This window comes from Lampris incognitus, chromosome 4 (genome assembly GCF_029633865.1).
Source record: "Lampris incognitus isolate fLamInc1 chromosome 4, fLamInc1.hap2, whole genome shotgun sequence".
Classification (NCBI taxonomy): Eukaryota; Metazoa; Chordata; class Actinopteri; order Lampriformes; family Lampridae; genus Lampris; species Lampris incognitus.
In genome coordinates this window covers 9,455,437-9,468,929 of record NC_079214.1, presented here as the reverse complement: position 1 = coordinate 9,468,929, position 13,493 = coordinate 9,455,437, and the positions used below count along the sequence as shown (strand labels likewise).

At 47.5% G+C, this 13,493-nt stretch overlaps 1 protein-coding gene across 1 annotated transcript in view; it reads left to right on the top strand.

Annotated features, from left to right (window-relative positions):
• The window catches only part of mybpc3 (myosin binding protein C3), a 67,855-nt gene that overhangs the window by 11,736 nt on the left and 42,626 nt on the right, over positions 1–13,493 (top strand). The window contains exons 4-7 of the mRNA XM_056278811.1: positions 1,639–1,716; positions 3,122–3,270; positions 7,992–8,109; positions 8,919–8,967. Of these exons, the coding sequence (XP_056134786.1) occupies positions 1,639–1,716; positions 3,122–3,270; positions 7,992–8,109; positions 8,919–8,967 (394 nt within the window). The remainder of the gene's footprint in view (positions 1–1,638; positions 1,717–3,121; positions 3,271–7,991; positions 8,110–8,918; positions 8,968–13,493) is intronic.

Below are 13,493 nucleotides of genomic sequence, written 5' to 3'. Positions count from 1 at the left end.
ACATACAAAAATAGAGAACAAAGAAAAGAAAGGGAAATAAAACCACTACCATCACAGTCCACTTAGTGCAACACACTCCAAAAACTCCACTGTCCAGAGAACGAACGCCAGCCAGGGTGACTGTCGGAACTGCCGGTCCACATGGGCTAGCAGTTAGCTTAGCCTGCCCCGCTTCCGCGTCCTGTCAGACCGCCAGCTCCCGCTCCGGCAGGGCCGTGGTCCCTGGGCCCCGGATGCCCCCAGCCAATCCCACGCCAGCTCTCCCAGCCAGACACCTTGGACACACCTCCCCGCACTCTACACGACAAAACTAAAACACAGTCAACGCCAGGCGAGGCCGCCGCCAGACCTCGGTGTTATCGGAACTGCCGGTCCGCATGGGCTAGCAGTTAGCTTAGCCTGGCCCCGCTTCCGCGTCCTGTCAGACTGGTAGCTCCCGCTCCGGCAGGGCCGTGGTCCCTGGGCCCCACAGGACGCAGCAGACCAAGCTCCTCCAGCCGATCCAGCGCCAGCTATCGCAGCCATCAAACGATGACAAAACAAACTTAGACGCAGACGCGGACAAGGACGCTGCATGGACGGCACTGGCTGAGGCCGACGCCATCTTTCCACTCCGGTGCTGGGTGACGCTGCTGCAAACGTGATTTCGCGCCGCCATCTTCCAGTGTTGCGTCTCATAAAACCTATCAGTTCCGTACAAAACAGGAAGGTCGTATATACTTGCGATGTGTGGTTGGCCAGGCTTATCAAACCGTCAAGGATTTAGATCCTCCACAACGTTGTGAAAATGTTCAGTTCCGTAAAACGTCCCTTAAAGCAGCGTTTCTCAACCGGGGGTCCGCGGACCCCTAGTGGTCCGTGGTGTAATTGCAAGGGGTCCGTGAAAATAAAATATCTTTAAAAAAAAGATCCTATGACATTTATAGAAATAGGATTATTTTACTCAAATGCGACTGAGACCTTTATCTACCTAAACTATAAAGGGTAACAGGACTTTTTTCTCTAATTACATCTGTTTCACAAGTGTAATTTGTTGTATTTTAATAAGAGATCTCGCTCCCGTTTGCATTGTTAAAAGTTACTGCATAAGAATTCTGTTTTGTTACATATATCTGAAAGTTACTGAATACATATTCTGTTTTGTTACATATATCTGAAAGTTACTGAATACATATTCTGTTTTGTTACATATATCTGAAAGTTACTGAATACATATTCTGTTTTGTTAACTATATCTAAGTTACAACTGAAAGCTCTTATTTTTGCCCCAAAGAGTGAATAAATGCTGTAATGCAATTTAAAATGCAGTTTCTACTGTTTCTATCAAATTGCAACCCCCCTCCCCCAAGATCAGGTGGAGGGGTCCTCAGGGTAGATCAAAAATATGCAGGGGGTCCAGGACCCCAAAAAGGTTGAGAACCACTGCCTTAAAGCACACGGAACCTTACAATGCTCATCGTATGATGCACTGTGTTGTGGTGTATCCACGCTGTGGACGGTGTCTGCTGAGTAAAGCAGCTAAAATGCATTCTAACATGAATTTTGGATGGAGGCCTCAACTCTGCTTAACTCTACTTGAACAGTGGTTTTGAATGCCCCTGCTGTACTCACTCTATTATTAACTCGCTGTGTTTGAAGATGGGCAGCCTCCAGACACCAGACAGGACCTGACTGGCCTCTTCACGGAGAAACCTCAGAGTGGACAGGTCACCTTGGGTGAGTGGCGCCTCAATGATACCAAATAAACACTTCATAAGCAGTTCATTCTTTCGTCGGTTATCCAGAAAAAGTAAATATCCCATTACTACATCTAAGTGAAAGCGTGTGTGTAGTATGTGGCAGTATTTGCATAGCCATGTGTAACTTTAGGGAGGTATATATTTATATGTGCAAGTATATATGAAGCTGAACTTGTATTTGGCTGTTTGGAGGTGAAAGTGTATTTTTGATGTACAGGTTGTTTCAAATATAGATAATCTATTCCATCAATCTTCCTGAAGCACAAACACCAACAGTTCCCAGAAGTTCAAACCACTATGTGGACCTACTATACTGCCAGTCCTCAGTGAGACGCATACGGGCCAAAATGTTATGAATTGAGAAGACTCCCTCAAGAAATGTAAGTGTAGCGTAGCGGTCTATTCCGTTGCCTACCAACAGGGGGCTCGCCGGTTCGATTCCCCGTGTTACCTCCGGCTTGGTTGGGCGTCCCTACAGACACAATTGGCCGTGTCTGCAGGTGGGAAACCGTATGTGGGTTTGTTTCCTGGTCGCCGCACTAGCGCCTCCTCTGGTCGGTCGGGGCACCTGTTCGGGGGGTGGGGGGAATAGCGTGATCCTCCCACGCGCTACGTCCCCCTGGTGAAACGCCTCACTGTCAGGTGAAAACAAGCGGCTGGCGACTCCACATGTATGGGAGACGTGTAGTCTGCAGCCCTCCCCTCCAGGATCGGCAGAGGGGGTGGAGCAATGAGCGGGACGGCTCGGGAGAGTGGGGTAATTGGCCGGATACAGTTGACAATTGGGAGGAAAAGGGGGGGGGGGAGAATCCAAAAATAAAAACAAAAAAGATATCTAAATGTCAAAAATATGTGTCAAATATGTGCTGCTACTCATCGCTTAAGACTGTGATTTATGTGTACTACTCATTTCTGTGATACTTTTTTATAAAGTGTGATTATCCCTTAAATCAAATTCTGAGCTACCACGAGGCAGTGGATCAATACAGCAGATAATGTTAAAAAGTATCAAGATTTTGTCATAACTAGTGCCAAACGGTTTAAATGTAACTTTAAGTTAATACCCACAGTCATAAGAAGCAGAGTGAGAAGAAATACAACTTCAATAAGTAAATACACGAGTAAATGAATAAATACATGAATACTGTTGTGACCTACGTTGAGGCTAGATATCCACCACGTGGAAGAGACGGGCCCCTTTAAGACAGTGGGTTCAGGGGTCAGCAGGAGGGGGGATTGTGGGTAGACTTGGGGGCGTGGTTTTGGGTATAAAAATCTGTTGACTTGCAGTTAAGAATTATTAACATGCAAAGATACGGCATCATTGTGTATGTTTCCATGGCAACTCGGTAAAAGACGCGTCCGCATGTCTTTTTATGCAGGGGCGAACATAACGTTTGTGGCTAAAGTGAACGCCGCGTCCCTGCTAAAGAAGCCCACCGTCAAGTGGTTCAAGGGGAAGTGGATGGACCTGGCAAGCAAGTCAGGGAAGCACCTGCAGCTGAAGGAGGTCTACGACCGCAATTCCAAGGTGGGTCTGCGATGCAGAAAGAAGCGCCAAGTAACGGCACGCTACAAACGAAAATAAAGGCTACGATATTTCAGAAGAGTTGCGGCTATTAAATGCACGCAAAATAAAATTACATTTGCTTAAAGTGTGCATATTGTAGTGAATCCGGGGGGCAGTCCAAGATGCCGTTGCCACAATCGGGACGCGAACCCGTATCTCCTGCGTCGCAAGCGACAACGTTAACCAGTCGACTAAAGGGTCCGACCCGTTAGTCAAGGACCAACGTGTCTACTTATCCATGCACGTTACAATATTTTATTTTGTAAAAAAAAATCTACATAAAATATTGGGACGGGTGTCCGGATGGCGTGGCGATCTATTCCGCTGCTTATCAACAAGGGGATCGCCGGTTCGAATCCCCGTGTTACCTCCGGCGTCCCTACAGACACAATCGACTCGGTTGATGCTAGAGCCAACGGGGTGTAGGCACGGAAGTAGACGTGATTGGTTGTTGCGTCGGCCAATAGGCAGCGTGGAACCTCGAAGCGCACTGACTGCCAGACCGACAGACAGAGCAATAGTTGGGGCGAATTAAGTTAACGTTAGTTAGCTAGCGGTAGGGTTAGGGTTACAGTACGATCTGGCAATGTTAAGGTCAGTTGTAAGCTAGCTAGCTAAATGTTTCAGTGCGCATTGTTTGTTCCAAATCAGTGCGCTTCGAGGTTCAGCGCTGTCTATTGGCCGACGCGACAGCCAATCACGGCTACTTCCATGCCTACACCCCGTTGGCTCTAGCGTCAACCAATCGACTCTGTGCACAACTGTAGTCCACTGACTTCCGGTTTCTACTGCAGCGGTCGTACCAGTTTCCTGTTTGTTGACGCGCGCTATTGACAATGGCATATTTTTCGCGATGCCTGCAAGATTTACCATGGATAAATGTCAACGACGTGCACAGAATTGTCGACAAACTTTCACCGGCACCTGCCAGCAAGCGGGTGAGAAGTTTCAAGTCGTACATATCAAGTTATGTCCACAATCATGAGGATGAGTAACTGTGGGTGGGCAATCTTATCCTGAAAGGGCCGGTGTGGGTGCAGGTTTTTCTTCCAGCCAAGCAGTTCCACACCTGATCCCACTAATCAGCCAGTAGAGTCTTTGCTGAGGAACTTGATTAGGAGACACAGGTATGTAACTGCTTGGTTGGCACAAAGACCTGCACCCACACCGGCCCTTTCTGGATAAGACTGCCTACCCCTGAGTCGTAACTTGATATGCACCACTTGAAACTTTTCATCCGTTTGCTGGTGGGCGCAGGTGAAAGTCTGTCGACAAATTCTGTGCATGTTGTTGATATTTATCCATGGTAAATCTTGCAGGCATCGCAAAAAAAAATATGCCATTGTCAATAGCGCAGGCCAACAAACAGGAAACTGGTATGACCGCTGCAGTAGAAACCGGAAGTCAGTGGACTACAGCTATGCACAGAGCCGATTGGCCGTGTCTGCGGGTGGGAAGCCAGGTGTGGGTGTGTGTTCTGGTCGCTGCCCTAGCGCCTCCTCTGGTTGGTCGGGGCGCCTGTTCAGGGGGGAGGGGGAACTGGGGTGAATAGCGTGATCCTCCCACGCGCTACGCCCCGCTGGCAAAACTCCTCACTGTCAGGTGAAAAGAAGCGGCTGGTGACTCCGCATGTACGGGAGGAGGCATGTGGTAGTCTGCAGCCCTCCCTGGATCGGCAGAGGGGGTGGAGCAGCGACCAGGACGGCTCGGAAGAGTGGGGTAATTGGCCGGATACAATTGGGAAGAAAAAGGGGGAACCCCCCCCCCAAAAAAAGAAATAAATAAGAAATGATTGGCACTTCTTTAACATCATTATAACCTTAGCTTGATATTAAAGACATTTATAATTTCCTCTGTGAAATTTGCATCTCCTGTATTAATATTTTGGTGAATGTTATGGTTTTCGAATGCTTGATTTCTTGTACATAACTGAATGTTATAGCTGTTTAAAAGCGTAACTGTTGATGCGTGCTTAACCAATGACTCTCCTCCCAGTGTTTCTCCACTTCATAATGAACACGGATGACTTGGTAAACGGGACTGTTTTCTCCTTTACAAAACCAACTACAGCACGTGGAGCTAGAGCAAAGAGGGTCTTAGGTCACTGGAGACCACAAAAAGCATAAAGAAGAGCTAGAGGGTGAGAGATGGGAACAAAAGATAAAGAAGTGGAGCAAGAAGAAACATATCAAGGAGACGAGTATCAGGGCACTGAGGGAATTCAAATTTTCATCATCCACAGCCTTTAGCCACTGCTAAAGTAAATGCTAACGCCTAGCCACGCTTTTAAGGAGAAGCGGTAGATGAAATGTGGAAACACGGGTTGTTTGGTGCCTACTTTTGCACATTTCGTATGAAGGCACTCTCGAGCGTCTCATATTTACTTGCAAAACGGCCATCCAGGTGGATGTTTCTGGGCTTGTGCTTCTTATTTCAACAGCTTGAGCGATATAGTATTTATTGTCCTGCAGGAAATTTGCTTTCACAGCCAGTACATGCACAGGGACATAGAGATAACCACACCACCACGTACAGATATGTATACAGATACATAATATTCATTTCCCGCCTGTATCCCAGCACATACACATGTATCACACTCAGATAAATCTGGCTCTAGCGCTGCTATGGCAGAAGGGACAAACCTTCAGAGTCCTGCATCTGCGGCCCGACGGCAGTAGTGTACGATATGAACCGAGGGATGATCAGTGTCATTCACTATTGCGAGTTCAAGGCGTGTGATGGCTCTGTCGTTCATGTCTGGGAGGTTGGGTGTAGGAGAGTGGATGATCTTGGGGGCAGCATGTGTGATCTTGGTAAGTGTGTTTTTGTTGGAGATGGTCAGCATGGTATAGGAACAGGGGGAACAGTGCAGCAGAATGGGTTGGATTATGGTTTTGTAAAGTAACAACTGGAAGTGGGGAGCAACAGGAAGTGCTCCGAGCTTGCGGATGACGCAGAGTCTCGGCCGGGATCGCTTATGGATATCAGTGATGTGTTGATCCAAGCTGAGTTTACTATCTAAAGTAAGTCCAAGTTGTTGACCCGTTCTACTGTCTTGCCATGGATGGAGATGAGGTTCAGTCCAGTGAGGGGTGTGTTTGGTGTGTTAATGATCTGTTCTTTTGTCTTGTCCACATTCAGTTGGAGGTAGCCATCTGTGCACCAATGTGTAAAATGAGAAATGGGGTGTTGATAGGCTGTGATGGCATTATTGTCATTAAGCAGTCCCAGTATGGCGGTATCATCAGAGTATTTGCGAGGAGGAGGTGTTAGCTTACAATACGGTGTAAATGTATTACTACTGAACATGCTATTAGGAACAAGAGGCTACTGTATTCATACACTATATGTACAAAAGTATTGGGACATCTGGCCATTACACCTACAGGAGCTTTTATGACATCCATTCTAAATCCATAGGCATTAATATGGAGTTGGTCCCCCCTTTGCAGCTAAAACAGCTTCCACTCTTCTGGCAAGGCTTTCCACAAGATTTTGGAGCGTGTCTGTGGGAATTTTTGCCCATTCATCCAGAAGAGCATTTGTGTGGTCAGGCACTGATGTTGGATGAGAAGACCTGGCTCGCAATCTCCATTGCAGTTCATCCCAAGGGTGTTCGATGGGGTCGAGGTCGGCGCTCAGTGTGAGCCAGTCAAGTTCTTCCACACCAAACTCACTCAACCATGTCTTAATGGACCTTGCTTTGTGCACTGGGGCACAGTCATGCTGGAACAGAAAAGGGCCCTCCCCAAACTGTTCCCACAAAGTTGAAAGCATAGAATTGTCCAAAATGTCTTGGTATGCTGAAGCATTAAGATTTCCCTTCACTGGAACTAAGGGGCCTAACCCAAGCCCTGAAAAACAACCCCATACCATTATCCCTCCTCCACCAAACTTTACAGTTGGCACAATGCAGTCAGGCAGGTAACGTTTTCCTGGCATCCGCCAAACCCAGACTCGTCCATCAGACTGCCAGACAGAGCAGCATGATTCGTCACTCCACATAACACGTTTCCACTGCTCCAGAGTCCAGTGGCAGCGTGCTTTACACCACTCTGTCCGACGCTTGGCATTGTGCTTGGTGACGTAAGGCTTGCATGCAGCTGCTCGGCCATGGAAACCCATTCCATGAAGCTCCTGGTGCACAGTTTTTGTGCTGATGTTAATGCCAGAGGAAGTTTGGAACTCTGCAGTTATTGAATCAACAGAGCGTTGGCGACTTTCACACATTATGCACCTCAGCACTCGTTGACCCCGTTGTGTGACTTTACGTGGTCTGCCACTTCGTGGCCGAGTTGCTGTTGTTCCTAAATGCTTCCACTTTTCCACCACTTACAGTTGACTGTGGAATATCTAGCAGGGAAGAAATTTTATGAACTGACTTATTGCAAAGGTGGCATCCTATGACAGTGCCACGCTTGAATTCACGGAGCTCTTAAGAACAACCCATTCTTTCACAAATGTTTGTAAATGCAGACTGCATGGCTGGCTGCTTGATTTTATACACCTGTGGCAATGGGTCTGAATGAAACACCTGAATTTAATGATTAAGAGGTGTGTCCCAACACTTTTCTACATATAGTGTATGTTGATTTTTGGGGCATAAATCAGACATGACACAACAGACACAGAAGTAATAACCCCTTATAAATCTCTCTTCATGCAACGTGTGGTTACAGGTCTACACCTTTGAGATGCACATCATTGAAGCCAAGCCTAACTTTGCTGGAGGTTACAGGTGTGAGGTGTCCTCGCGGGACAAGTTCGACAGCTGCAACTTTGAGCTGGCTGTGCACGGTGGGTGTACCTGTCAATGGGCTACATCATTTTGTTGGCTTTATTATCGTTGTTTTTTTCTTTTCTTTTTTTTTGACAGTAGTACAGGGGACATATTAGCATTTATATATCCCAAACAAGGTTGAATCAGCTCATCTGGATACAACACGTGCGGTATGGTGGCACAGTGGTTAGCGCGATTGCCTCACGGCAAGAAGGTCCTGGATTCGAACCCCAGGATAATCCAACCTTGGGGGTCGTCCTCTGTGTGGAGTTTGCATGTTCTCCCCGTGTCTGCGTGGGTTTCCTCCGGGTTTCCTCCCACAGTCCAAAGACATGTAGGTCAGGTGAATCGGCCGTACTAAATTGTCCCTAGGTGTGAAAGTGTCGGCCCTGTGATGGACTGGCGGCCTGTCCAGGGTGTCTTCCCACCTGCTGCCCAATGACTACTGGGATAGGCCCTGTGATGGACTGGCGGCCTGTCCAGGGTGTCTTCCCGCCTGCTGCCCAATGACTACTGGGATAGGCCCTGTGATGGACCGGCGGCCTGTCCAGGGTGTCTTCCCGCCTGCTGCCCAATGACTACTGGGATAGGCTCCAGCATCCCATGACCCTGCTTAGGATGAGCGGCTTGGATAATGCATGGAAGGATGGATGGATACAACGTGATTTTCTTACCTGGATTACTGAGCATGTATAAAGAAATTAGCATTTTTAGTGTAGAAAATGTACAACATTAAGTTTTTCTTTGTGGCGTTGGTGTGAATACCATCACTCTTTTTGGTGGCTTGTATACAAATTAAAAAAGTGATTCCTCTTTTACTTTCTAGAGGCGTGCACTGTTGAAGGGCTGGACATCAGGACGGCCTTTAGACGCACGTAAGTGATGTTCCATTTTTGGAATAAGTACATACACATGTTATAGTTGTGTAACAGGACTTTGTGTGAAATAAAAGGGGGCAATATCAGGAGCGACAGTTTACTTCATACTTTGCAAGATGACCTCACACCGTGTAGTCACTTTTTACAGAACTGTTACATAACTGGGTAGTTAAGTATTGACTTGCCATAACATTATTTTCACTTTAACTCTGTCTTCGTCACCCGTCTGATTATTACGACACGTGACCTTAGTGACACTCAGATTAGAGAGATATTTGTTCACATTCGATGCTCTTTCAGGGCTCAGTTGTTGAAATCATAGTTCATACTGTAACTTCAATCCTGTTAACGGAAGTTAAGAACACGGAGCAACAGATTCCACAAATGGGGCTCAATTATCCTGTTATCCCGGCATTTTTGAGTACTTTCCAGTGTAACTAATATTTCAGTTAAGTATGCATCATCTGGTTTCGTCAGTGTGTCATTCACAATGTGTCACTGATACTGTGCACAGCGAAAACACTGAAATCTGATTTTAAAGGAGTTTCAACAATATTTTTAAATACATATAGCTGTAGGTTCAAATCATACTGTATTAGGGGCTATATATATATATTATTTTTTTTTCCTTAAAGGGTTGTACTATTACTATGGATATTTCACAGTAACAGTTCAGGAAGACAGCCGGTCAATCTTGCACTAAAAGTGAATGACATGCCTATTTAGAAAAAGATACACAACATGAAAACAAATTAATTAGTTATAACACACCAAGAAATCATAACTAACGACCGGTTATCAGTACGAGAGCTGGTGCAGAAATTGCTGCACTAGCTCCTACAATAATGTGTCTTTGGTGGGGTGTCCGGGTAGTGTTTTCCGTTGCCTACCGACACAGGGATCGCTGGTTCGAATCCCTGTGTTACATCCGGCTTCGTCGGGCATCCCTACAAACACAACTGGCTGCGTCTGCAGGTGGGAGCCAGATGTGGGTATGCGTCTCGGTCGCTGCACTAGCGCCTCCTCTGGTCAGTGGGGGCACCTGTTCGGGGGAACCGGGGGGAATAGCGTGATCCTCCCACGTGCTACGTTCCCCTGGCGAAACTCCTCACTGTCAGGTGAAAAGAAGTGGCTGGCGACTCCAAATGTATCGGAGGAGGCATGTGGTAGTCTGCAGCCCTCCCCAGATCGGTAGAGGGGGTGGAGCAGCGACCGGGATGACTCACAGAGCAGGGTGATTGGCCAGGTACAACCGGGGAGAAAAAGGGGGGATCAAATGATTTTTCCACTACTTATTGGGCTACAAAGTGCAGTTTAGCTAATAAGAGTTGCACCCTGCAGAGACAGGCCATAGTATTTTTTCTTTTTAATTCTGCAACAGTATTACAACTTATTGGTATAGGTTAGACCGTTTTAGTTGACCGGTACGCCGCAATTTCATAAGGAAGTAATAAGCTGAGACCTAATCAGCTGCAACTAAACGAGTGTGTAAATGTGCTTCTTAAACTGTGTGCACACGGGTTAACTGTGGACATGCTGACTTGCTAGGAGCGAAGCAGCGCAGAAGAAAACCGGACCTTCGACCAGGTAGTACGCGGGTTTGTTGCACCAACGGAGGCTCCTATTCAAACTCTGTGGACTCTGATTGCAAAAGCAAAGAGAATTCAGGACAAGGATCCGAGGCCCCCCCCTCGCTCCTGTGACCTGCTTCTTCTCTTCTTTTGGGTCAAACAGAGCCAGTGTTTTGGATGAGTCTGCCCCCGTCTGCCGGTGTTTTGAGAAAAAACGACAACAGATCTGAGAGCCGAGAGAGATCTGAGCATGCTGATCCCAGACGACAACCTTCCGTCCCAGCATGTGTGGACATGTGCACGACATATAGCAGTTGCGTGGGAACCGTGTTAATCTTAGACATTAGCAGGTCCACATATCTGGACTCTGTTTGCTTTTTTTCTAACTACTGTGTAGTTTAACAAGGACACACAGCGCCGTAGATGCGAAGCCCAGTTTTTCCAAAACTGTGAGCTTTTCAGTGCATTTACTTCCTGCTGTAACATAAACACACACAGACCTAAAGCAATCCTAAACAGTGGTTGTGTGACTTAGTTGTGAACACAACGACACAGGATCATTGTGTTCAGGTTGCAATTGGGCGTAGGTCTAGTACTGACTACACATTTTGAATTAAGTAGTTTCTTCGTCTCCGTCTTGTGCCTGCTCCCGTTAGGGGGCGCCACAGTGGATCATGTTTCCATCACTTCCTGTCCTCTGCATCTTCCTCTGTCACACCAGCCACCTGCATGTCCTCCCTCACCACATCCATAAACCTCCTCTTTGGCCTTCCTCTTCTCCTCTTCCCTGGCAGCTCCATATCCAGCATCCCTCTCCCAGTATACCCAGCATCTCTCCTCCACACATGTCCAAACCATCTCAGTCTCGCCTCTCTTGCTTTGTCTCCAAACCGTCCAACCTGAGCTGTCCCTCTAATATACTCGTTCCCAGAGGTGGAAAAACCCGGTCCAGAAAGTAAAAACCCTAACCATGTCTTTACTCCATCCATGTATTAAACCAGGTAATTTGGGAAACTAGTCAGTGCAATCTGATGGTTTAGTACATGGGTGGAGTAAAGACATGGTTAGGGTTTTTACTTTCTGGACCGGGTTTTTCCACCTCTGCTCGTTCCTAATCCTGTCCTTCTTCATCACTCCCAGTAGAAATCTTATCATCTTCATCTCTGCCACCTCCAGCTCCGCCTCCTGTCTTTTCATCAGTGCCACTGTCTCCAAACCATACAACATAGCTGGTCTCACGACCATCTTGTAAACCTTCCCTAAATCCTGACTGGACACTAAACATGGACATTGTAAAGCAGATGCTTTCGCAGTGGTTCAGAGCTAAAGTCGGCTCGTCCGAATCTTGTTTTGACCTCACCGGCAACCCAGGAAAGCAAAGCTGATCCATCGGGAACACTTCACAGCTTGGTGTTTCTGTGAAACCCTACCTGAATGAAACCACATCGACAACACCAACGGCTAGTATACGAGAGGGACTGTGAGAGAGAAGAGTGATGGGCGGCGGTATAAATATTTTGCCCTTTTTAATGAGCATCATAATGTTAATTGAATAATTAAATGGCAATTAATTCCAAATTTTTATTTATTTATTTGGACATACTCTATTGATCCCCATCAAGACATTATGCTCTGCATTTAAGCCATCTGAGCTGTGTCGCTAGGAGCAGTGGGCAGCCGCCGTGCAGCGCCCCCCGGTGACCAACCCCAGGTAGTCTTGCCAGGCCTCGGTCTTTTTGACGGTGGGAGGAAACCGGAGCACCCGGAGAAAACCCACCGCAGACACGGGGAGAACATGCAAACTCCCCCCCCCCAAGGTTGAACAGTCCCGGGGTTCGAACCCAGCACCTTCTTGCCGTGAGGCGACAGCGCTCACCACTGTGCCGCCCAGTCAACATTATACAACAGCATACATTTTCAGATGAGCTCACTCACAAGCATTCTGGAGGGGGTTGAACCCCCCACCCACCCCACCCCCACCACCACCGCCGCCGCAGATCCTCACAGATGGTACATCTAAGACTAAACGTCCGTTTGTGAGTGAGTGATTTAGACGCCGGGTTTGTGAGGAGCTTCGCATCAACAAGAAAACCACAAAACGCTGATTAACACATCCGGGTTTAAGGTAACTCGTCACATCTCTCCGATCTCCAGCGGGGTCTTGCATCAGAAAAGCAGAACCAGCTGCACAAACAGCAAGCCGGCAGAGAGAGGTTTTGCTTTGTCTGATTGTACTGAAGGTGCAGCATGTGCCAAGACATGCAGGCTTCTCGTGGCGAGCCCCACCCAACCACCCACCCACCCACCCACCCACGGGGCTGCCACATGGAGGAAGTGCAGCCACAGTGTGCTGTAACATCACCGCATAAACCAGCGACTCAACGTTTAATCCCGATTGCCTGTCAGATCAGAGGCGAGGGGTTAAACGCACAACCAAAACGTGTGCTCTTGCCTTCATCTTTCAAAGCGAGGATCAGGGCGCCGGGCAGAAAGCCCTCGCTGGGATCGGGAACCAGGAGCGGTCCTTAACCTCGACTGCTTTGTCCTCGTTCTCGTCGGAAAGCCGCCGTCTCTCCAGCCAAGCATCTGTACGCTCATCCCTCTACGCCGTGTCCCTCCACCCACTCATTCTCTACGCCGTGTCCCTCCACCCACTCATTCTCTACGCCGTGTCCCTCCACCCACTCATCCTTCCTGTTTGCTGTCTTTCCCTGATTTATCAAACTCATCTTTTTTTATCCTCATCACCTGCTCCTCTTTTTTTGTCCACCTCCGTCTAAGCCAAATGTTTGCCTTTGATATTTGCATATAAAGGCAAACATTTCTCATGGTTTTGAGAGTTGAGGGTGTTTATGGAAACCACAGCTGACACGTCTTTTATGTAATGAAGTAACACAATGTCGTTTTGCCAACATACACATCTTACTTGAGAAATGTGCCAGATTCACTGTG